Below are 26,328 nucleotides of genomic sequence, written 5' to 3'. Positions count from 1 at the left end.
GGTGGATGGGAGATCCCCCGAGGTGATGAGGTTATGGATGGTCTGGGAGATGATGGTTTGGTGGTGGGAGGTGGGGCCATGGTCAAGGGGGCAGTAGGAGGAGGTGTCCGCGAGCTGGCGTTCAGCCTCAGCGGTGTCAAGGTCGGTGTGCCAAACTACCACCGCACCTCCCTTGTCTGCCGGTTTGATAGTGAGGTTGGGGTTGGAATGGAGGGAGTGGAGGGCTGCACATTCCAAGGGTGAGAGGTTGGAGTGGGTGAGAAGGGTGGAGTGGGTGAGAAGGGTGGAGAAGTTGAGGCGGTTAATGTCGCAGCAGCAGCCCATCTTTATATTATTTCAATTTAAACATTTTCATGATTAATACTACTGTCTCAGAGCATCAGGTCTGGCTTAGCCAATGCTATCCAGAGACATTGGTGGAATATGGATATTAGTCTGTGATGCTGACACAACGAGAGCAGGAGCAGTAGTCAAGACATCAAATTACAATGGGACATTGTGCAATATCTTCAGACAAGAGAGTGAAATTGCCTGGAATGTCCAGTTTTGTGAACCTTTCTGTAAGGTGACCGAAGTGAAACATGAGAAAATGCAAAATGTACTTTTTTTGTGCATTACCCTAATGCGTTATTTTATAGCATCACCAGTTTGATGATCTATGGCAAAGGTACTACATTTATAAATGAATCCTGCTGAGCATATTCTATATTAGTGAGATATTGTAAGACTTTAATTCCCTGCTGTGCTTCCAGACTCCTCTAGTCTAGAATAAAAAACATAAAATGTTGGAACCACTCAGCAGTTACAGATCGCTGCTGAAAGGGCAAGGAAGCCTCTGTACAAGGTGACCAAGGGCCAATCCTGCATCCTGACAGATTGGGGGTGCTCTATCGTGAACTCTGGACCTTTGGGCTTGACGCCTGTTCGAGCTCCTGTTACCTGCTAATTTCAGTCAGTGTCATTTAACTGGCCAAAGTTAGCCTTGGATTCTGCCTGAACTGCTGTGCACCATTTTAATCTAAGCTCTCAATGAGTCCAGGTGTTGGCAAAAAGGAAAAATACTTCCGTTACCTGCAGCACATAGTGGGGTTGTTGCTCTGATGTGCCCCTGACTCCAAAATAGATGCCAAAAGGATCAGCTCAATATTTCAAGGCAACCTATCAGAATAGCTCTGGGCACTGCCCGCTTACCTGTTAATTATTTCCATCATTTTTTTCTTTTTATTTCAGAGTTTCGGTGTCTGCAATATTTTGCTTTTTCTGCCATCACCTGGAATGCTATATTCAAGTCATTATAAGAATCCTGCACCAAGCTCTTCCCAGAGAGTATCTTTGTACTTCCTGATGTGATCATCAAAGCGTTATCTTTTACTATTATTTCAGGTTTCGCAGTAAGAAGCAAGCAATTATTGGAAAATATCATACCAGCCGAGTTCTCAATATGTCAAGGCAGTTGTTAGATGAAGGGCACGAGGATCCAGCAGAATATCACACAGGTCAGTCTCCATGGGTTTCCAACTTAGAGTCTTAGATCATTCCCATATAGGCCATAAAATGCAATTCTGTTAGGCCCATTTCTTTGTCACAGTGAATGTTATTTTTCTTTAAAATGACATCCATATGACACAGGCATACTTCTGATGCTGTTCTGGCTGGCTGTGGCATTGTGGTCATGTCAATAGACTAGCAGTAGTCCTGAACACCAGGCTGATGTTCTCAAGTTATGGGTTCAAATCTCACCGTGGCAGGGGAATTCAATTCAGAAGTCAAGCTTGGAATTAAAACTTAGTCTAATGTTTACTGTGGGCAGAATCTTACGGAGGAATGGTAATATTTGTGGCACTATCAGATAAGAGGTCAAAAGAGATTTACCAGAATGTTGGTGGGAATGAAGGGGTTGACATATAAGGAGAGGCTGGATAGGTTGGGACTTTTTTCACTGGAGCATAGGAGGTTGAGGGATGGCCTTATAGAGGTTTATAAAATCATGGGATATATAGATAAGGTGAATGGAAGGTGTTTTCTTTTCCCTAGGGTGGGGAATTTCAAGACTAGGGCAAATATTTTTAAGGTGAGAGGAGAAAGCTTTAAAAGAGGCATGAGGAACAACATTTTTTAAACAGAGATTGATTTGTATTGTAGAATGAACTTCCAGAGGAATTGGTGGATGCGGGTACAGTTATAACGTTTAAAAGGTACCAGTTAAGTACATGAGTAGGGAGTGTAAGCGCAGGCAGGTGGGACTAGTTTATTTTGCGAACCTGGTTGGCATGGACCAAGCTCCTCCCAGAGAGTATGTCTAAAGGCTCTGTTTCTGTGCTATATGACTCTATCAGAACAGAATAGTAATTTATTGCTACTTGTATTTTTACAAAAACAACAGTGGAACGTTTTTAAGTTGCCATACTCAAGAAGAATTTTAATAACAGAAATTATATACATCAAAACCCTGAGCGGCAAGATAGTTCCTTGATAGACAATTAAGGGGAATTTTAACTTGTTAAATATTTTATTCATGGTCCAACTGACCTCATTGATATGCAGCTTAGATGCAGGGTGGACGTTTCTATTCCCAGTAGTCCTGGGCTCAGTGGTATAAAGAGTAGATAATCAGGGGGGTTTTGGTGGGCCTTCCACTGTCAGTTTGGTGGGAGATGGGAGAGAATATCTCCAACATACACATTGTTGTAGGACCAAGGGACATGACCTAGGGCACAGAGAGATGCCAGCACCCTGCCCTCACTTCCTGATTTCCCTGTCCCTCTTTCCCCAGTATCTGGAACCCTCCCTCCCCTCCGAGCACCCCACCCCCCACCCCTTAAAACACTTACCCTTTTCACATGTGATGGGATCTGGGCAGTGCTGTCTCAGCTACTCCAGGTAAGTGAGCCATTCTGGAACTAAACACAGAGAATGCGGGAGTAACTCAGCAGGTCTGGAAGCATGTGTGGACAGAAACACAGAGAGAGCCCAGTATCACTAGTCTTCAGAACCTGGACATACCGGGCTGGAAACATTAACCTTGTTTCTCTTTGCACAGATACTGTCAGACTTGCTGAGTTTCTCTGGCATTCCCTGTGTTTGTTTCAGAGTTACAGCGTCTAAAGTAATTTCCTTTAGTTAAGGAACACCCTGACTTCATAAATCCAGTAGAAAACCTATTGGTTGCCAGTCGTCTACTTGAATGATAATTGATCCTGGGTACTTTCTGAACAAGGTTTCTCTCTGTTACATCTTCATGCTTTTGGATGTATTCCAAAAATGGGAAAATCTCAACCACTGTGTCAGTCACATTTAATCTGCTTATGGCTGCACCATTTGCAATGAGACAGACATCTCACATTCATTAGTTTTAAGTGAATTTAAACTAGATATTAGGGACGAAGTTAAAACAGAAACAAATCAGGTTTGACTGTTCCCCAAAGTGTACTGTTATATTGTTAATCATCATTATTACAATTCCATCAGAAACACATTGGGGTTTTGCAGTTGCAAGGAGAGATTGAAGAGATTGGTGGTGTTTTCCTTGGAAGAGAGAAGGCTGAGGGGTGACATGTTTGAGGTACACAAAATTGTGAGGGATAGAGATTGATTAGACGGGAGGAATCTCTTTGGCAGAGAGTTCAAAAACCAGGGGTTATAGATTCAAGCTAAATAACAGAAGGATTAGAATGGCCATGAGGAAAAACCTTTTTTTACGCAGAGGATGGTGGGTGTCTGGAATTCACTGCTTGAGTTGGTACTGGAGTAGACAGGCAAGAGGCTGGAAGAACACAGCAAGCCAGGCAGCATCAGAAGGTGCAGAAGTCAATGTTTTGAATGTAACCCTTCTTCAGGACTGGGGGTGGGTGTAGGTGGAACTGCAGATAAAGGGGCTGGCGGGGGCAGGGTGGTGAAGAGGAGACAGGTAGAGGGTATTGGTTGGCAATTGGGAGGAATTAATCCAGTAGGTGGCAGGGGGGAGTGGAAGACAGGGTGAGGGGCTGGGAAGGGAGTCAGGGGATGGAGAGGGAGGTTATTTAAAATTGGGGAACTCAATGTTGAGTCCTCCGGGCGTTAGGCTGCCCAGGCAGAGGATGAGGTGTTGTTCTTCCAATTTGTGGTTTGGTTCATTGTGGCAATGGAGGAGGCCAAGGATGTTCAAATCGGAAAGGGAGTGGGAAGGGGAATTAAAATGGGCAGTGACTGGGAGGTCAGGTCAGCCCTGTGGGCCTGGATGAGATGAACCATTCCCTATGTTTACATTTGGTCTCCCCGATATAGAGAAAACCACATCGGGAGCACCTGATGCAGTAAACTTAGTTGGAAGGGAGGCAGGTGAACGTCTGTCAGCTCAGGTTGGAAGAGAGGCTGGTCAGCTCTGTCTACTTCTGAGATGGTAGCGGAGGCAGAGACACGAAACTCTTTTAAAAAGTCCCTGGATCTGCATCTTAAGAGCTGTAAGCTGCAGAGTTATGGCCTGTGTGGAGGAAGAAGAGATTAGAAAGGACCTCTGGATGTGTTTGGGTTGGCATGGACAAGGTGGGCTGTTTGCCCCCTTTCTGCCCTGTATCATTTCAATGGTTTTATTTATTTCATAGAACTGCTTGCAGATAATACTAAAAGCAGACTAAGAAGAGTTGACATTTATGGCCTTACTCTACCTTCCATTACTTATTAACTCCAACTTCATTCCAGAACTGAATTTATACTTTGGTAAACACATAATAAATGAACAATATTCAATCTTACAAAGTATTTTCTGAAAGCCAGGAGTGTTTGTTTGGAACTTTGCTAATCATTAAAGGACCGAGGAAATCTGAGCTCTAAGTTGTTTGAGTGATTCAGCAAAAAAGCCACACACCTCACAGAAAAGGAACAGAAAGAGATGCAGTTAAGTCAATTGATAGATTGAATATAGAAAGAACATTTCTCTGGACTTTGATTAACGATAAAATGATGGTGTTGTTGAGTAGATGGGATTTTGTTTTGCTGGGTTTGAAATCTGTTAAACTGTATGAAATTTAGATAGCTCGTTTTATTTTATTTAGTTTTTCTTTTCTTGTGTATTTTACCTTCAAGATCAAATATGTAGCCTGGTATGTTTACATTTCAGTGAAAGTTTTCTTAAAACTATCTATCAAGCCAGATTTCATTCTGCGATCAATAGTAACATCAGCTGGGATCATCACAATGTTGTCTCCGAAGTATGCACACAATGTGTGTCTGCATCAAAAAGGGCCTGTCACCAGCACTGAGTCATTGAGGCATTTGCATTGAAACAGACTGTACTGATTGGAATGAAAGCCAAGTGGATCTCATTGACTATGAGATCTTTGATTGGGGTTGTTAACCTAGACCAATCAGGGAGCCCTGGCTGACTGATATGAACACAAAATTCATACAGTCTTCACATTCTAGGGTCTAGCTCTGAGCTGGCTGGTCAGAGCCCATCTACTGTACACATGTGAATAAAGGATGACTTGGTGACAGGATACCAGCCTCTGTGCAGTTCTTTCACATTGGTCCAACTTCTCCATGCTGACCAAGTTTCTCAAGCTAAACTAGTCCCTACTGCTTGTATTTGGTCCATATCTCTCTAAACCTTTCATATTCATGTACCTGTCCATATGTAATTTCAATATTGCAACTGTATATGCATCTACCATTTCCTCTGGTAGTGCATTCCACATATGAACCACTCTCTATCTGAAAGTGGTGCTCCTCAGGTCCCTTTTAAATCTTTGTCCTCTTACCTTAAACCTATGCCCTCTAGTTTTGAACTCCTACTCTACGCTAGGGAAAAGACCTTTGCTATTCACCTTATCCATGCCCCATGATTTTATAAACCTCTATGAGGTCACCCCTCAACGTCCTACACTCCAGTGAACTAATTTCTAGCCCCTCCTTATAATTCAAACCCTTTAGTCCTGACAACACCTTTGTAAATCTTTCCTGCACCTTCTCCAATTTAATTATATACTTCTTATGGCAGCCCTCCACCATCTATACTCAGTAGCATTAGTGTATACTATTTATAGGATATACTTCAGAAATTCACCAATAATCCTCAGATAGCACCTTTCAAACCCATGACCATTTTCATCTAGAAGGACAAGGGCAGCATATACATGGGAACACCATCACTTTTAAGTTCCCCTCCAAGCCATTCACTATTCTGGCTTGGAAATATAATCATGTTCCTTCACTGTCACTGGGTGAAAATCCTGAAATTCTCTCCCTCAGGGCATTGCGGGTCAATCCACAGCAGGTAGACTGTAGCTGTTCAAGAAGGCAGCTCACTATCACCTTCTCAATGGCAACTCGGGATAGGCAATAAATGCTGGCCCAGCCAGCGACACCCACATCCCACAAATGAGTTTTAAAAGTCCATTAGATTTAAGTTGAAAGTGCAGTTGGGTTTATCAAACCATAAATAAAGCTTGCTAATAAAGCTTGATCGTACTGGAAGCAATAGAGGAAGACACAAGTCAGAGATGAATATCTGACAGGGAAAAGAAAAATTCATGTATTAGTGGTTGCTTTCAAAATCGCACATTTTCCCACCATTTTTATTGAAGTTGACCAAGTTTGATCCTCACTAATCTGATTCTCTAGCAGACAGTTTCCTGGTTTCTCATCCTGTCTCCACTTTTCACTCTGGTGATCTTTAATTTTCTCATGCTTAAAGGGATCATTAATTATTTGAAAGTTTGTTTTCACTGCTGCCATTGCTAAAGTCTTCCGTGCTTTCCAGAGTTATTTAAGAATTGCTAAGGTCTACAGGGTATGTTGTGGCAAATAGTGAAGAATGGTCTTGATTTCAAGGATACTGTACCAATCACTTGTTCCCAAAGAGGTACACAGCAACATGCATCCCCCTTGGTCTACAGTACAACAGAGAGAATGGGCAGAGGCAACACAAAGACAGACCCATTTCCGTAAGCGCCAGGAGGAGGAAAAGAGAGTTCTCAGTTGTGATTCCTTCTGTGATGACCAGCCAGGCTGTTCAAAGAACATTTCTTCAATCTCAACAATCAATGAATGTGTCAGGAATCTCCACTTCATTAATGTTACTGAAATCTGCCACTGGTTGCAGTCACATCCAGTAGATCCTGCCAGTGCACACTGACCATGGAGTGAGTGTACTTTTGCTGATCAAGCTGGCCATATTTTCCAGATGGCATTGGCTCCTTGAGTGTTGTTGAATTCATCCACTCTTGACTTACAGCACTTAGTGAAGGTTATCGCTATCATAAATTAATAGCTCTTTGCAAGTTTGCTACACACTGTCTGATAATTTATATACATATTCAGTTTGATTTGCGGCTTTGTTTATGAAAACGAATTTTCAACCATATACATTTCAATTTGGAAACAAATGCATAACTGCTACTGAAGTATTTCCTAGAAGGTCTGATGGACTAGACATTCCATAAATAAATCATTTTGAAATGTATATAACTGTTTAAATTAACACAACTGTATGGGAAACCACATTTAACTCCATTGTAATATCCTGCTCCCTTCCCTGCAGTACATGATTAAACCTTAACAACAAATGAGATGAAACAATCTCGATTTCAGTGCATGGACTATCAATTGAAGCAAATGCATTTGTGCGAGGGAGAGATCCACAACTGCTGGTTACTGTCATATTATTCCTTGACAAGTACTGAGCTAAAGCTGAGATTTATCTTTACAGGAGGTTACCATCCAGTGAAATTAGGGGATATCTTTAATGGAAGGTATCAAGTGGTGAGAAAGCTAGGCTGGGGCTATTATTCAACAGTGTGGCTTTGCCAGGATCTGCTGTAAGTAATCAATCTTGTTCACATTGACTTTATTAAAGAATTGTTAAGGCCTGAAATTTATTGTTAAATTATGAAACCAAGATTAATGATTGTAGATGGACAGTATGGTCCTGCTTTTCACAGGAGATGAATTCCTGGGAAATACCACAGTCAGTGATATTACTGAATGATCTGCAGTACCTATAGTGCACATGTTTTTTCCCATAAAGCCATGGGTGGTGTGAATGTTGGAATTGCAGTGGGAAAAATAATACACAATAAATAGCAAGTGGATCAACAAATTCACAAAATGTTCACAATTCTCTTCTCGCAAATAGAGGGAGTTTACTGTGTCACAAAGGTTAAAACAACAGAGATGAAATAAATTAGAAAATTGTGATTTGATTTCGTCAAATGTTGAGGTTTTAAAATCTCTGGGCGCCAAATGAAAGGGATGACTGTGAAATGAGTGATAGCAAATTGGTAACACATTTTATGTCTTTCGCAATTTTTGTTTCCATTGACGTCAATATGGTTGTCGCCAATGAGGCCAACTTTATTGCCTACCCTGACATGCCCTTGAGAAAGTTGATTTAGGCCATCATTTTAAATCACTGCCATCCATTTAATAAAGGCACTCCAGCAATGTTCTTCCAGGATTTTGTCCTAGCAATGAGTGTGAGATTTGAAAATTCTACGAAATTTGGCGGGCAATTATAGGTGGTAGTTTTCTCATGTATCTGTTGCCCTTGGCCTTTTATGTAGTGGTAGTTCTGGGTTTGGTGGAGCTACCACACTAGTTATGATGAGTTGTTGTAGTGAATTCTTTTCATGAATTATACATACTGAGGTCACACTGTGCTACTGGATGATTGCTTAAACCGGAGGGAAAGAACAGTAACACCTCAAAATTAATATACTGCTCATTGTGAAGCTCCAACTTGAATGGATTTGACAATTAGCTCCCGTTTTACAGTATTGCCTCAAGCAAAAATCTATTCCTACACTTCTTTCAGTCATTCCTTTATGGGAGGTGATGGCATAGTGGTAATGTCAATGGATTAGAAACCCAGGTTAATGTTCTGGGGACATGGATTTGAATCCCACCCCAGCTGATGGTGAAATTTGAATCCAATAAAATCTGCAACAGAGAGATGTCTTAATAGTGATCATATAGCCACTGTCCATTGACATACAAACCAATTTCGTTCACTAAATTCCTTTAGGGAAAAAGATCTGCCATCCTTACCTGGTCTGGCCTTTATGTAACACCAGAAACACAGAAATGTGGTTAACACTTATCTATACTCTGGTTAATTAAGGATGGGCATTTAATACTGGCCTCGTCAGTAGATGAGTTGGGGATCTTGTACACAGAAGTAGGGTCCCTGCCTCTAGGCCAGAAGATCCTGGCACTGGTCCCATCTGCTTCAGACATGTTATAGCATGTCTGAACAGGTTGATTATAAAGATACAGTTACCCTACTAGGGACCTACCTCTGGGTTAGAATTAGAATTAGGTTTATTGTCACATATACTCAAGTACAAAGAACAGGAATACAGTGAAATGTGTACAATGTCACCATACAAGGTGCCATCTTAGATACAAATCTGAGGTACTAAAGTAGATTAGGTACAAAAATAAAGACATAAAGAGGAAAGCGAAAAGTTCTACATTACAGTTCCTCATAGTATAAATTAGGAAGATAAAGAAATAAAGTTAAAAGATAAACATTACAGCCCTTTTATAGCCTGCAGTCTTCCCACACGTGGTCTCACTCTCCCCACACTGCTGGGCTTGACGTCTGTGACAGGCTGACCAGTCCAAGCCTGATGTTGTCCAGTCCATGTAGCGTAAAGGCACAAACTGCTTCATCACACGATGAATAGCTTAAACATTTGCAAAGGACGATTTTTGCATTGATGCTACATGTATGCAAGATGCATTGTCAAAAAATACTAATGCAATTTTGTTTCATTTAACAGAAAAAATAAATTTGTGGCAGTAAAAGTGGCGAAGAGTGCGAGGGGGTTTTCAGAGGCAGCTCAGGATGAGATCAGGCTTCTGAAATGTGTGAGTAACCTCTCACAGAAGTGTTAAGCAAACAGAAAGATGGATGTGGCATCAAACCCTCATCCAAAGACTGGAGCCACATTATTGGAATGCTGCCTTATGGATATTAAACAGAGACACACTTGCCCCTCTCAGATATTCACACAAGATCCCACAGCAGTATTTGAAGAAATGGGGAATTTTTCCCCAGTGTCTTGATAAAAACTTATTCCTCAATCAATATTACTAAAATAGAATGCCTGGCCATTATCTCATTGCTGCTTCTGAGATTCTTACAGTGTGAAAATTGGCAGTTGTATATCTTTCATTAAAACAGTAACTACACTTTAAATGCCCATCATTAAAAATGATTTGAGATATTTCTAGGTCATGACAAACACTATCTAAATACGAGAGCTTTTTCTCATTAAATGAAGGAACTAGGTGCCCCAATGCAGCTCACTGGCTGGAAAATCTGTTAACATTCATCCTCAGCCATATCGTAGGTTGGAGTCTGGGCTCTGGGAAATAACACAAGAGGAGAGGCCTTGCAGAATCAGTGAGACCCAGATGTCTCCTCTTCCCAATTTCACAAAATTAAAAATTAAGAATTTGCTGTGCCATGATTTTGAATAACTTCGAGCATAACAACACATGAAATAGGAGCAGGAGTAGGCCATTTGTTATTTCAAAACTCTATTCATCTTGTTTTAACAATTTTCAGTGATCTAGTCTCTCCAAATCGCTCAAGTAAAGAAGAAATTCCTTGCATTTCAGTTTTAAATGAGTGCCCTTTACTCTATAACTATGTCCCCTAGTTCGAGACTCATGGAAACATTGACCCTATCAAGTCCCTTCAAAATGTTTACTGAAAACAACACATGCTGGAGATCACAGCTGGACAGTTAGCATACATGGAGAGAGCAAGCTAATGTTTTGAATCTTGATGATTCTTCACAGAACTGAAGTGAAGTGTGGAGAGGATAGCATTTCCGCTATAGTTTGGGGGGGTTGTAGGGTTTTAGGGGCAGTGGGTGTAGGGTGCTAGTGGAGAAAAGATGTTGCTAGTTCAGATTAAGAATGTGAAAATGGCAGAACAATGGTGTGTCTAACTGCCAGATTTGAAAGAGCTGACAGTCCCATTGGGTGGTGGAAGGGGAAAGAGGGCAAGGTGACAGAGAATGTAACAAGCTAAACAAAAAGGGAAAAAATGATTCAAAACTTGAAGATGTTGAAAACAGTATAGGGACATAATATAAGGCCGGGAGGCAGTAATTGTTTTAATAATTTCAGTAATGTTACAAAAAATACCACAAAATCATGTAAACGTTCATCATAAATTCTTGCAGGAACGACTAAAGCTGGACATTGATGTGTCAAATTTAAACTTTCCTACATATTCCAGTTTACTTCTCAAAGGATGTCTTGTGTCTTTCCATTCTCCCACTCACATCAAGGCATTTACAGGAACACCCTCCCAACATGAAGTGCCAATATTGCAAACAATCAAATGATCGTAAGAATAACATAAAAACAGAAAGTGCTGGAGAAACTCAACCATTCTAGCAGCATCTGTGGAAAGAAATATGGAGTGAAGCAATATATTCTTACTTTAATGATGAATGATTTTACTAATTTAGCATTCTATCAAGTTCGTCTTAAAAAGTTATTTCTTTTCTCAGGTAAGATGGAAATGCTCAAAGGACCCAGGCAAAGAGCGAATTGTCCAGCTACTGGATGATTTTATAATAGTTGGTTCGAATGGTGTTCGTATCCTTTCAGTCTACTTGTTTTAAATATAACATACAACAAGCAGCTTATAGTTAATGCGCTGCAAAGGGTTTTCTTCTTCTGCCAGAATAAGGAGTACCTGTATTTAGTAACACAATGCAGTGAGTTCCTAATTCCTCGTTTTGTCAACCATAGCCCAGATATTCAAAGAAAGAAAGGGGAATATTAACAGGAAATTCTTGTGACTTTCTTTGCAAACATTTATTGAATAACAGTCCGGAATTCCAGAAACAGATTACCTTTGGTTGAAAGGGGTCCATGATTATCAGATAGATTCATATAGTTATAGAGTCGAGAGTGTGGTGCTGGAAAAGCACAACAGGTCAGGCAGCAGGAAGGGCTCATGCCCAAAACGTCAATTCTCCTGCTCCTCGGATGCTGCCTGACCTGCTGTGCTTTTCCAGCACCATGCTCTTGACACTAATCTCCAACATCTGCAGTCCGCACTTTCACCTCATAGAGTTATAGGGTCATGCAGCATGGAAACAGACATCAGTCCAAATAGTCCATGCTGAACATAATCCCAAACTAACTAGACCTACCTGTTTGCTCCTGGCCTATACCCCTCCACGTACCTATCCAAATATCTTTTAAATGTTGTAATTGTACCCACATCCACCACTTCTTCAGGCATGTCATTCTACACAAGTACCACACGCTGTATTAAAAAATTGCCCCACATGTTTTTTTAACCTCTTTCCTCGTGTTAAAATGTGTCCCCTAGTCTTGAAATCCCCCACCTTAGGGAAAAGACAACTACCATTAACTCTATCTATATCTCTTATTATCTTGCAAACTTCTAACAGATTGTCTCTCAACCTCCCACACTCCAATGAAATAGATGTTTGTGAATGAGCTGAGGAGAGTACTATTAGCATGTTTACATTAATAAGTGAATAAAGGAAGATATTATTTGAGATCACAAGATCTTTATGAATTAACTCAGTGTAAAAGACAATTATGAAAGTAGATTTCTTCAGTGAATGGACTTTGGGTGAGGAATTTTGAGGATGAGGATATTTATGTATGTAGTAGTAAGTATAAATTTGAAAGTGTCGGAATTAGATCTATTTCAATAATTCAATAATCTCTGGTTTTGGCACTGTTTTACAGATTCAGCTCTTAACCTACTAGTTTTTAAAAATTATATATTCTTGTCCCATATTGGGAATTTAAATTCAGAAACTAAATTGATGCTTCCACAAGAGTACTGAAGGGCATGTTCAACAGAGGCCTTAACTGTTCAGATGGATATTAGTGAAGAGCACTATTTGGAGAGGAACATGGAGTGTTCTGTTGGTTGTTCCTGTCTCAAAAATGTTAGCAGATTAATTGACTATCCATCTCACTATAGTCTGTAGAATCATCCTGGGTTCAAAATATCCACTGGGATTGGTTGGCCAATAACAATCACTGCACTTGGAAGCAGTTCTTTCTATTTTTAATGAAGTCTGGCATTTATTGCCTATCCCACAATTGGCCCTTGAACACATTGGCTTTATAGACCATTTTGAAGGGTATTAAGAGCCACCGTGGGCGGCACGGTGGCACAGTGGTTAGCACTGCTGCCTCACAGCGCCAGAGACCCGAGTTCAATTCCCGCCTCAGGTGACTGACTGTGTGGAGTTTGCACATTCTCGTCTGCATGGGTTTCCTCCGGGTGCTCCGGTTTCCTCCCACAGTCCAAAAAAGTGCAGGTCAGGTGAATTGGCCATGCTAAATTGCCCGTAGTGTTAGGTGCAGGGGTAAATGTAGGGGAATGGGTCTGGGTGGGTTGCGCTTCGGCGGGTCGGTGTGGACTTGTTGGGCCGCAGGGCCTGTTTCCACACTGTAAGTAATCTAATCTAATCACATTGCTGTAGCTCTGGAGTCACAAGTAGGCCAAACCAAGTAAGGATGGCAGATTTCCATCCCAGAAGGTCATTAATGAGTTTTACAACAATTGACAATGGTTATAGGGTTACTATGAGATTAACTTTGAATGTGAATGAGATTAGCTTTCTATATGAAATGTTTAGAGAAATTTGGAAACTGAGGCATTACAGAAGTATAAACCTTTGTTAGTTCTTCACACCATCACTCCCAACTGAACAGGAGTGACTTAAGCATTTCATGACAATCCTTCACTCTGCCCTCAGATGTGTGCCTGGTTCTTGAACTGCTCGGAGATCACCTTCATCGATGGATTCTCGAGTCAAAGCTGCAGGGGCTGCCCATGACTTGTGTCAAAAAGATTATCCAGCAGGTCAGGCTGCTCCAGGGAGAGAGAGAGAGAGAGAGAGACTTGCTTTATGCCTGATTTTGGTCCTGAAATAGGCAATGCAAATTTAGTACTTGGCCCAACTGATGCCTGAATTTGGACCTTAGATGTTGTGAACGTTTTGGGGATGCTCTGCCTGTGCCAGGTGTGTCTCCATTTTGAGACGTTGAATGTCAGACCACTTGCCTCACCAGTAGCTGGAAGGGGGTGGGTGGAGAATGGAGCAGCTAAGGAGTAGGAGCAGGAAGGATGTATCGGTGGTTGGGAATCTTGCGCAACCAGGAAGCATTCATGCATCTGTTGATGCTATTTTTTGAACAATCTAGCATCTTTCTTGATTTTTTTTGCTTGTTCTGAAATTATGAGTTAAATTGCCCTTGATGACGTGTGAGCTGAACATATGACCTTTAGATTGCCACTGACCAGCAATCAGTTTTGACCAATGATATTATTTCAAGCAAGAGAAACCATTTTTTCCAGTATCTTGACCAGCTTTCCTCCCTCAGAAAGAGGATGGAATCCTATAAGGAACCATGTGATGTGGGCTATGGTGGGATTTGTGACAGAATTAGATGGACGATCTAGCCATCTTGAGATCAGGAGTGTCTTGCTCCGTAATTTATATTTTTCACAGGTAGCGTAACAAATTTCTTGCAAGGCAGCAGGGAACTGCCAGCTATGAGGGATTATTGACTGTTTAACACCTTATTAACAATCCAACTCATCTCATTCACAAGCTCTCCATTTTAACAAACCTACCAAATGAGTTCGACATTGAGAAAACCCAACATGGAAACTAGAGCGGGTATCTGTTGAACCTAGCTCACCACTTGCTCCAACTGACCTCCATGTTGGACACTGGATGCCAACACCTCAGGGAATACTGTATGGAAATTAGTCACAAGCACTCCACATCCGTGGACCCTGGCATTACAGGAAGATTTTGCTCTTCAATGCTGCACTTCAGGTTGCATCAGTAACTACCATTGTAATGCTGCAGTGGAGACACTGTGTGAGAGTGTCAGAACTGACCTGGGAAAGGCACGTGGTAAAATGAGACTGGGATAGGATGGAAGGGGACAGGATAGGTAGTTAATAAAGTGGGTTTGGCAAGCTGAGGCAAGAAAATTCCTCCCCACAGTCCAAAGATGTGCAGGTCAGGTGAATTGGTCATGCTAAATTGCCCATAGTGTTAGGTACATTAGTCAGAGGGAAATGGTTCTGTGTGGGTTACTCTTTGGAGGGTCGGTGTGGACTGGTTGGGCCAAAGGGCCTGTTTCCATACTGTAGGGAATCTAAAAACTTACTAGGTCTCACAGAAATCCCACCAAAAAGCCCGATGTAATCCAGATTTAGCCAAAATGGGTAAGATTCAACCCAGATTAGCTAGTCATTTACCATTTGTTCTGTGCAATTATTTTGATACATTTTCTCATCAAACAACAAAACCACATTTCAAAAGTAATTTATTAGTGGTGAATTGCATTGGGACAATCTGAGGAGTTGGTAATCAGTAAGGAAATCAGAAAAGGAAGGAAAGTGGACTTGAGGATTATCAGATAAAAACCAAAAGAGATGCAGATGGTGGAAATCAGAAACAAAAATAGAAATTGCTGGAAAAGCTTAGCAGGTCTGGCAGCATCTGTGGAAAAAAAATCAGAGTTAACGTTTCAGGTTCAGTGACTCTTTCTCAGAACTTTGGTAGCTAGGAAAAAGTTGCTTTTTATGCAGAAGGGGTGGGGAAAGGGGTAAAGAGTAAATGATAGTGGAGATAGAGCCCAAAGTGAGAGAAGAACGTGTTAGACAAAGGAGTGGGTAATGATCAGCCTGGGAGAATGAATAGCTATTAGTGGACAATTAGTGGCTAACAATGGGTAGTGTATAATTGTAGACCATGTAATAACAAGGCCTGGTGTGTAGAGTCTGTAGTAAGGACATGGGAGAAGGTGGCTTAACCCCAAAGATTATTGAACTCGATATTGAGTCCAGCAGGTTGTAGAGTTCCTAAGAGGAAAATGAGGTGCTGTTCTTACAGCTTGCGCTGAGCTTCGTTGAAACACTGCAGCAAGTCTGTGACAGAGACGTTGGCCAGGGAACATGGTGGTGTGTTGAAGTGGCAGGCAACAGGAAGCTCAGGGTCTTTTATGCAGACAGATCTTGTTGTTGTTGAGGATTATCCGATCAGCCATGATCTCAGTGAATGGCCCACTTCTGTCCCTATATCTTATGATGTTCTGCTCTTATAAAACACTGTATGTATGTATGTCCTTCCATTTTCTGAAGAAAGTTAGCAAACTGTGAACACAGGCAGATTCCTTCTCTTAGCCAGAGCACAATATGTGAGAGAAGATGCTAAAGCAATTGTGGTTAGGGGGGATAAAAGTTAACTCTCAATGAGTGACTACTCTGCTCTTTCAGAAGTGTGAATTATAACTGATAATAAAATATTTAATTAGTTGATCACCCAGTTATGATTATTGATGTGCATCAAGCGTTTAAAGTTAAAAATCACACAACACCAGGTTTAATTGGATGCACACTAGCTTTTAGAGCGCCGCTCCTTCATCAGGTGATAGTGGAGGACACAATTCTAAGGCACAGAATTTATAGCAAATATTTACAATGTGATGTAACTGAAATTATACATTGAAAAATACCTTGATTGTCTGTTGAGTCTTTCATCTGTTTGAATACCATGATAGTTACACTTCTTTCATGTGTAAATCACAAAACCTTTTTTTAAAAGTTGCATTCTCAGGTTAGCTGTAACAATTGGTGTTGGCTAGACAATATGTTGGAGGTGTTAGTCCTCTGTGTTCTCTGTCTATGCCATAATGTTTAGATTGATTCTAATCTAAAAAGTGAGATAACAGAGTCTTACATGAATTCATGCAGTTTTTGAGCAAAGTACAATGTAATTCTGCAAGTACAAATTCACCCCACAAAATATATGTGTGCGTCTTTGTCTGTCTGTGTGTGTCTGTCTGTCTGGGTTGGGGGTTGTGAGTGTGAGAGAGAGTGTATATGTCTGCATGAGTGTAGAGTGATCAAAGTCTCTGTGAAGATGCCTGTGGGAGTGTGGGAGTGTGTGTGTCTGTAAGGGTATGTGTGAGTGTCTGTGTGCGTGTCTGTGTATACATGTGTCCGTGTGTATGTGTGTATAGGAGTGCCTGTGTGTGTGTGTGAGAGTGTGTGTGTGTAGGAGTGTCTGTGTGTGTGTACAGTGCAATGGTGGTCACCTGTAATGTGACATGAACCCAAGGTCCCGGTTGAGGCCCTCCCTATGGGTACCGAACTTAGCTATCAGTCTCTGTTCAGTCCCGAAGTCCATTCATCCATTGCCATAGCCTTTGCTCGGTTTCCCCAATGTACCATGCTTCAGGGCATCCTTACCTGCAACGTACAAGATAGACAATGTTGGCTGAGTCACATGAGTACCTGCCATGTACAAGGTGGGAGGTGGCCCCACGTGTAATGGTGGTATCTATGCCCACACTCTGACATGTCATGCAGCGCCTACCGTGACAGGGTTGTATGGTGTTGTCCTGAGAGCCGGGCAGCTTGCTACGAATAATGATTTGTTTAAGGTTTGGCGGTTGTTTAAAGGCAAGCAGTGGAGATGTGGGGAAGGTCTTGGCGAGGTGCTCATCCTCATTGATAATGTGTTGCAGGTCACGAAGAACATGGTGTAGTTTTTCAGCTCCTGGGAAGTACTGGACAACGAAGGGTACCCTGTCGGTTGTAGCATGTGCCTGTCTCCTGTGGAGGTCATTACGGTTCCTTGCTGTGGCACGTCGGAACTGGCGGTCGATGGGTTGGGCATCATACCCCGTTCTTGTGAGGGCATCCCTGAGTACTTTCAGGTGCCCGTCATGTGACTCAGCCAACGTTGTCTATCTTATACATTGCAGGCAAGGATGCCCTGAGGCATGGTACATTGGGGAGACTGAGCAAAGGCTACGACAATGAATGAATGGGCACCGCACAACAATCAACAGACAGGAGTGCTCCCTCCCAGTTGGGAAACACTTCAGTGGTCCAGGACATTCGACCTCAGTCCAAGGCAGACTTCGGGACAGGCCACAGCGAAAAGTGGCCGAGCAGAGGCTGATAGCTAAGTTCGGTACCCATACAGAGGGCCTCAACCGGGACCTTGGGTTCATGTCACATTGCATTACACACAAACACACACACAGGCACTCCTATACACACATACACACGTATACACAGACATGCACACAGACACTCACACATACCCTTACAGACACCCAACTCCCACAGGCATCTTCTCAGAGACTTAGATCACTCTACACTCATGCAGACACATATACACTCTCTCTCACAGACACTCACAACCCCCCCCACCCCAGACACGCACACACACTCCCACACTCACACATGCACCCCTTCAACATATTGTCTAGCTATCACCATTGTTAACTTCTAACCCGAGAATGCGATTTAAAAAAAAGGGTTTTGTGATTTACACATGAAAGAAGTGAAACGATCATGGTATTCAAACAGATGAAAGACTCAACAGATAATCAAGGTATTTTTCAATGTATAATTTCAGTTACATCTCACTGTAAGTTTTTGCTATAAATTCTGTGCCTTAGAATTGTGTCCTCCACTATCACCTGATGAAGGAGCGGCGCTCCGAAAGCTAGTGTGCATCCAATTAAACCTGTTGAACTATAACCTGGTGTTGTGTGATTTTTAGCTTTGTACACCCCAGTCCAACACCAGCATCTCCAAATCAAGTGTTTCGGCTGATTAGCTGCTCTTTCTTTGCTTGTGGCAGGTACTTCAAGGTCTCGATTATCTGCACACAAAATGCAAAATCCTGCACACAGATATCAAACCAGAGAATATCCTTTTGTGTGTCAATGAACAATACCTCAGTCGATTGGCAGCTTCTGTACCAAAGGAAGTGGGGGAAGCAACTCTGAGATTATCAGGTAATGACATCGAGGATTCCTTCTCAAGTGCATCTCAGGACTGGCAATAAATGCTGACCAGCCAGTGACACCCCTGTCCTATAAGCGAACAAAACAAAAGATAACACTCCAGGGAAGGAGTCTTGTCTGGCTTTCCCAAAAACACAACTCATTCCATGTACTCAAGAATACACAATATCTGATTTAGTTTAATTCTTTGTTATATAAAGGGCAGTTTTTCATCAAACAAAACTACACTATACAGCTAGATGTTCCACAGGTAAATTTGCTTTTAACCTCATTACTGGTGCACATTGCTCAAAATACAGCTATTTATGGACCAATGTTTTCCAAATGCTTCACACTTGCCAGGGACACAACAAAAATGTTAAGAAATGTGCCCAATCTGAGCAAAGATTTAAAATCTCCTTGAGTTGACTTGGAGTTTTCTTGTTCTCAGAGGTAACGCAAGCAAAACAATCACTTGTAAACCCTTTGAATCCTACGCATGCTGAGGAAATAGGCGTGAAAATTGTGGACCTGGGCAGTGGCTGCTGGATGGTGAGTTCCGCAGGGATGTAGCATCACTGCAATAGTTTTGTAGTCCAAATACTCGGTTGCTTGGCTGGAGAATACAAATCCTCTCTTGGAAGTGTGCTTGAGCAAACTTTCATCCCTCTGCCTCCATCCTGCCCTCCAAGTGAGGTAGACTAATCACTTCTTCTATCTCCTAAAACAAAGCACATTCTCCAATGCCTTGCCAAAGGACTGAAGCCCATGCTAGAACAGTACAGTTCTGCAATACGTTGATTGTGACAGAAGATCAAAAGTTACTTTGCATCCCTTGAATAGCTACATGTGCTCAAACATTTCTTATGGTACATTTAATGCAATGGTTTAGTAGCTTTACTTAATATTATTCGTGCAATAGATTTCATGGAATTGCTTCAAGGAACATTACACAGAGAGCTTCACGACACATCTTATTGAAACTCTACTTGACCTATAAGTGGATGATAATAAAGTTTAATCAGATTTGGATGTCTATTATTCTATAAATGATCTGAACTCTTCACAAAATTCTAATATCTCTCCATGGTGCGGCATCCATCATTTTCTACACTGAATATTAGGAGTGATTTACAGTGTTATAGAAAATCCTATTTAATGCCTAATAAACAAGGTTTTTTTTGTAAGGTTGTGAATCATTCCTCTCTTGTCATTGTTCTAGTTTAAGCATGTTTCAGAGGAGATCCAGACCAGACAGTATCGAGCACTGGAGACCATCCTTGGAACTGGCTATGGGTCTCCTGCTGACATATGGAGCACAGCCTGTATGGTAAGAAATGTGGTAATGCTTACAACTTTCAAATATCTGTGACATGCTCTTTGATGATACTCAATTTTGTGCAACAGAAGTGAGCTTACTGCCAAATAAATCAAATGGAGTAGTAAGCAGTCACACCTGCCTTAGGCCTATTCTGAACCTAATACTCTCAGTAAATCTGATTTGATCTTGGTTTATTTATTGTCATGTGTATCTTGTTACAAAATATAGAGAAAAGTGTTGTATACTGTCACTACTCTCTGGTGCCATCTTAAAACACAGAAATTAAAACAAAACATAGAAAACTAAGGTAGAAAAATGGAGGTCATAAGGAGGCAATCACCATTACAGTCTTAGAGATGTGCAACATGGAAACAGACCCTTCCAAATCGTCCATGCTGACCAGATATCCTAAACTAATCTAGTCTCATTTGCCAGCACTTGGCCCATATCCCTCTAAACCTGGTGGGCAGCACGGTGGCACAGTGGTTAGCACTGCTGCCTCACAGCGCCTGAGACCCGGGTTCAGTTCCCGCCTCAGGCGACTGACTGTGTGGAGTTTGCACGTTCTCCCCGTGTCCGTGTGGGTTTCCTCCGGGTGCTCCGGTTTCCTCCTACTGTCCAAAGATGTGCAGGTCAGGTGAATTGGCCATGCTAAATTGCCCGTAGTGTTAGGTAAGGGGTAAATGTAGGGGCATGGGTGGGTTGCGCTTCGGCGGGTCGATGTGGACTTGTTGGGCCGAAGGGCCTGTTTCCACACTGTAATGTAATCAAAAATCAAATCTAAACCCATTCCTATTCACATACCTATCCAGATGCCTTTTAAATTTTGTAATTATCAAAAGTTTATGAAACAGTAATTACTGCTCCTGGAATTTGAGGAAATTAGCTCCAACACTTAAAATACCTCAAATAAGGAGCAGCTCTTACAGCTACCACTTTTTCCCATCCTCCATCTTGGATTACCCAAAATCCAGTTAGGATAAGGCAGCATTGCTCTGGGGGAGGGGGGTGGGGAAGGGAGAATGGTGTTGGAAGCAAGGATAGGGTGGGATATCACTTAGCAGGCATCATGTGGCAGGCGCCTTGCTCAGGGACAATTTCTCACCCCCTTCCCGATATGCTGCTGGCAAATCCGGAGTGTGGCATAAAGCCTTTTATGTGGTTACTTAGGTGCCTCAATTAACTTGCAGATGGGAATGGCATTTTTCCCAACAGAGGCTGGTTAGGAGAGTCAGAAAAGTGTTGAGCTCCCCAAACGACACATCCTGCTCAATTGAATGGCATCTCTTTCTCCCATCCCTGGGGCAGTGGGCGAGAGTAAATTAGATTGAGTCAGCACAACTCACAAGGAGGACAAAAATGGAAATTGCTTAAGAAACTCAGCAGGTCTGGCAGCATCTGTGGAGAGGAATCAGTGTTAACATTTCAGATGCAGTGACCCTTCCTCAGAAAGAGGACATTTGGCCCATCAAGTTCATGCCAAGTCTTATGAGCTAAACATTAAACAAAAAAAAGGAATGAACTGTGGATGCTGGAAATCAGAAAAGTAAACAGAAATTGCTGGAAAATCTCAGCAGATCTAGCAGCATCTGTGGAGAGAGAAAAACAGGGTTAAGATTGCAGGTACAATGACCCTTCTTCAGAACAGAACAGACCCTTCTTCTGCTTTCTCTTCATGTGAGGTAAACTTCTGTGCAGATACTTCTTTAGATTTTGGACAAGATGAATAGAAAGCAGCTGTTCCCTTAATTGAAGGGTCAATAACATGGGGGAACACTTTTAGATTACATTACATTACAGTGTGGAAACAGGCCCTTCAGCCCAACAAGTCCACACCGACCCGCCGAAGCGCAACCCACCCATACCCCTACATTTACCCCTTACCTAACACTATGGGCAATTTAGCATGGCCAATTCACCTGACCTGCACATCTGAACCCGGGTGTCTGGCGCTGTGAGGCAGCAGTGCTAACCACTGGGCCACCGTGCCGCCCACAAAAGGTGAAAAGTTTAGAGTGGAATTGGGGAAAATATTTTTCAGCCAGAGGGTGGTGTGAATCCGGAATCCACTGCCTGGAAGGATAACAGTGATGGGTAACTGTTCAGTTTTTGAAAAGTACTTGGTGGAACACTTGAAATGTCATTATGTTAAAGGCTATGGGCTAAATGCTGGAAAGTGGAACTAGAGTTATGAAGTCATAGAGATGTACAGCATGGAAACAGACCCTTTGATCCAACGCGTCCATGCTGACCAGATATCCTGAATTAATCTAGCTCCATTCGCCAGCATTTGGCCTATATTCATTCACACCCTTCTTATTCATATATCCATCCAGATAATTGTACCAATCTCCACCACTTCCTCTGGTAGCTCATTCCATACATGCACCACCCTCTGTGAAAAACTTACCCTTTAGGTCCCATTTAAATCTTGCCCCTCTCACCTTAAAACTATGCCCCCTAGTTTTGGACTCCCTGACCCTGGGGAAAAGATCTTGACTATTTACCCTATCCATGTCCCTCATGATTTTATAAGCTTCTATAAAATCGCCCCTCAGCCTCCAACATTCCAGGGAAAATAGCCCCAGCCTAATCAGCCTCTCCCTCTCGCTCAAACCCTCCAACTCTGGCAACATTCTTGTGAACCTTTTCTGAACCCTTTCAAGTTTCCCAATATCTTTTCTATAGCAAGGAGACCAAAATTGAACGCAGTATTCCAAAAGTGGCCTAACTAATGTCCTGTACAGCCACAGCATGACCTCCCAATTCCTATTGTCAATGCACTATCCAAGAAAGGCAAGTGTACCAAACGTCTTCTTCATGACCCTGTCTACCTGCAACTCCACTTTCAAGGAGAATTAATGTAGCTTTGGCAGTACAGATTTGTCAGGTTTGTTCTGCAATGTTTGATTCTATGATTCTCTAGACAAGCCCAGTTTCGGTTAAAAAATTACAGCGAGAATCACTCACTGGAGCAAATCTGTGAAGCAGCATTCATTAATTTTTATGAAATAACATATTCCCACAATTACTTTTGCTGATGCTTCAGGCACTGTCACTAATATTTGTTCAATTCACCCCTCAGGGATCATCTTTATTGTTTTACAATTCAAAACTAACTGAATGTGAAATTGTCAGATTTTATTCCATTAGTAATGCAGACTGGGGTGGCACAGTGGCTCAGTGGTTAGCACTGCTGCCTTACAGCACCAGCTACCCAGGTTTGATTCCAACCTTGGGTGACTGTCTGTGTGAAGTTTGCACATTCTCCCTGTGTCTGTGTGGGTTTCTTCCCACAGTCTGAAGATGTGCAGGTCAGGTGAATTGGCCATGCCAAATTGTCCATAGTGTTAGGTGCATTAGTCAGTGGGAACTAGGTCTGGGTGGGTTACTCTTCGGAGGGTCGGTGTGGACTTTTTGGGCTGAAGGGCCTGTTTCCACACAGTAGGGAATCTAATCTAATCAAACAGGAAATGACAGAGGTCTCTTTTTACTTGCGCAGGCATTTGAACTGGCAACAGGCGAGTACCTATTTGACCCTCGACCTGGAAAGACCTTCACTCAAGATGAGGGTAAGGGAACATCTTCTAATTCATAATTTGCAAATGAAGAACTGCAATCTCACTCATGTGACATTAGGAAATGATGATCACTCACAAGTACAAAGTATAGAATACCTCTCTGTCATTGACACTATTTCACGATTAATGTGTTAAAATTGGCGTTTTACCAGCCTCCTTCAGTATTATTTGTTCCTCAGTGCTGGTAAGGGTTGAAATGCAGTACTGTCTGTTTTGGAGGGTTGGGGGTGGGGCATGTGGGGTGGTGGGGGAATGGAGTGGGGTCTCTCTCTCTCTCTCTCTCTCTCTACATACCTGTATCTTCTATGATCTTTCATGAAAGTCATTTCTCCCCATCAACTGTAATGGACCAACATGTAACATACACTGTTCCTGCGTAATGGAAGTGGTATAGAGTACTACTTGACCATTCCATTCCAACACTGACCATTGAACGTGAGTAATACTGACATCCTAGTCAACATTTCTACTAAAACACTCATTATGTTTTAGTAAAAATGTTTAGTAAAACTATTTACTTATTTGCCTGAAAGCATGGATTTGGAATAGCTGCTACATTTGTATGAATAACAGGCAGTGAGTTTGAAATGAATTCATTCCAAGAAGCATCTTGGCACATTTGGCATGATGCTCATACTTACACATAAACCAACCACTTATAAGACCTTTTCTTAATTATTTCATGGGACGTGAGCATCACTGGTAAAGGTAGCATTTGTTGCCCATCCCTAATGGCCCTTGAATGGAGTAGCTTGCTCGTCATTGCAAACAGCAGTTAAGAGGCAACCATATTGCTCTAGTCCTGGACTTGCATGCAGGTCAGATCAAGCAAGATTGGCAGACTTGCTTCTGTAAAACACATTTGTGATCCAGTTCGATTTTTATGGCAATTGCGGTCACCATTACAAAGAACAGCTTTCAATTCCCTATTTCATTATTTCAGGTTCCACCAGCTACTGCTGATTTGAACCCATGTTCCCAGAGATTTAGTCGAGACTTCTGGATTACTAATCCAGTGCTATCCCACAATACCACTGTCTACTACTGACCTGATATAAATCAAATGGGAATGTACAGAACATCCTGGCCATCTCTATATTTGCACATTAGGTTTGAAATGTAACTTGGAAAGCAAACCAGGCTGACTAGCATGGCAATTTAAAGTATCAATAATATTTAGGACTCTCCTTCTTAAACTGTGCATATCATGAACATGGGAAAAAAATGACTAACCTTCTTCCTGAGTTTTTAAATGAGTTTTGGATGAAAGACATGGCAAATGTTAAATTTCCAACACATACGTGACTTGCTTTGTTTTAAGGAAGATTTCACAAAATTGAAATACCTATCATTAACCCACATTGAATTGAATTTACAATCATAGATAGAAACATTGACCCAGTTACATACAATTGATAATTTATGCAGTTCCTTTGGGTCCAGCAGCCTAAATTTTGCCTGATTCTGCCAGTGAGATGCCTATTTTGTTAATGATAGATTTATTCAGTATAAATAATAGTCCACAAGTGAACCAATCTTCTGAGTTATCATAGAATCCCTACAGTGTGGAAACAGGCCATTTGGCCCAAGTCCACACTGAAATTCTGAAGAGTAACCCACCCATACCCATTCCCCTACCCTAATACTCTACATTTACCCCTAACTAAGGCACCTAACCTACACATCCCTGAACACTATGGGCAATTTAGTGTGGCCAATTCATCTAACCTGCACATTTTTGGATTGAGGGAGGAAACCAGAGAACCCAGAAGAAACCCATGCAGACATGGTGAGAGAATGCAAACTCAACACAGACAATCACCCGAAACTGGAATCAAACCCAGGTCCCTGGCGCTGTGAGGCAGCAGGGCTAACCATTGAGCCACCGTGCCACCCGTTATGTAGGGATAAAATGCAGACTAACTCCCAAGATTTCTGGGGTAATTTTCCTGCCTCAGCAATGCTTTCACATGGAGATAATTCCCAATAGTAAGAGAGAAAAAAGTCAAACAGAGAATCTATTTGGCCCACTTTTTGAGGAATCTTTCAGTAGTTAGTTGCACAGCCACACTAGCTGAGATTGGGTGGCATCCTTTGCTTGAAGGATTGTACTGTATTGAGAGAAAGAGAGAAGAAAAAGAAAAGACAGTTGATGCACAAAAATAGTTTGTGATACAAATAGAATAAATTAACATTAAGGGAGGAATTATGAATGTTCTTCTCCTAGGATCTTTGAGTAGCAGTGACGGTTGTAACGGTAACTGGACCTAAAACATATATTCCAATTTTTACCAATTGTTTGCCATTATGATCCTCTTCAGGAATTGGGACTCAGAATGAAATTCCAGTTATGTACTTCTAATAATAAACAATATATCCCTTGGCTTGCTTGTCAATCTTTGGTGAGCCACAAGTGCATGAATGTTGTGTGTAATGAGTGACTTAACTGTACAAAATAATAACCAGGTTGAGTTGATTGCACTCAAAGTTGCTTTCATTATCTTGCTATGCTCTATATCATCTATTTGTTCTGCTTTGTCATACCTCGAGGAGAAAGTGAGGACTGCAGATGCTGGAGATCAGAGCTGAAAATGTGTTGCTGGA

At 41.8% G+C, this 26,328-nt stretch overlaps 1 protein-coding gene across 5 annotated transcripts in view; it reads left to right on the top strand.

Moving 5' to 3' along the window:
* Positions 1-26,328, top strand: part of LOC122558878 (SRSF protein kinase 3-like) — a 54,207-nt gene that overhangs the window by 11,338 nt on the left and 16,541 nt on the right. For all 5 annotated transcript variants that reach the window (XM_043707781.1, XM_043707779.1, XM_043707780.1 and 2 more), the window contains 9 exons: positions 1,384-1,496; positions 7,685-7,793; positions 9,759-9,846; positions 11,508-11,595; positions 13,755-13,861; positions 18,678-18,834; positions 19,274-19,374; positions 20,045-20,152; positions 23,646-23,715. In XM_043707781.1, coding sequence (XP_043563716.1) covers positions 1,384-1,496; positions 7,685-7,793; positions 9,759-9,846; positions 11,508-11,595; positions 13,755-13,861; positions 18,678-18,834; positions 19,274-19,374; positions 20,045-20,152; positions 23,646-23,715 — 941 coding nt within the window. The remainder of the gene's footprint in view (positions 1-1,383; positions 1,497-7,684; positions 7,794-9,758; positions 9,847-11,507; positions 11,596-13,754; positions 13,862-18,677; positions 18,835-19,273; positions 19,375-20,044; positions 20,153-23,645; positions 23,716-26,328) is intronic.

The sequence above is a fragment of the Chiloscyllium plagiosum genome, chromosome 18 (assembly GCF_004010195.1).
Source record: "Chiloscyllium plagiosum isolate BGI_BamShark_2017 chromosome 18, ASM401019v2, whole genome shotgun sequence".
In the NCBI taxonomy this organism is placed as follows: domain Eukaryota; kingdom Metazoa; phylum Chordata; class Chondrichthyes; order Orectolobiformes; family Hemiscylliidae; genus Chiloscyllium; species Chiloscyllium plagiosum.
Note: the sequence above shows the minus strand (reverse complement) of the source record. Positions and strands in the feature narration are given on the sequence as shown.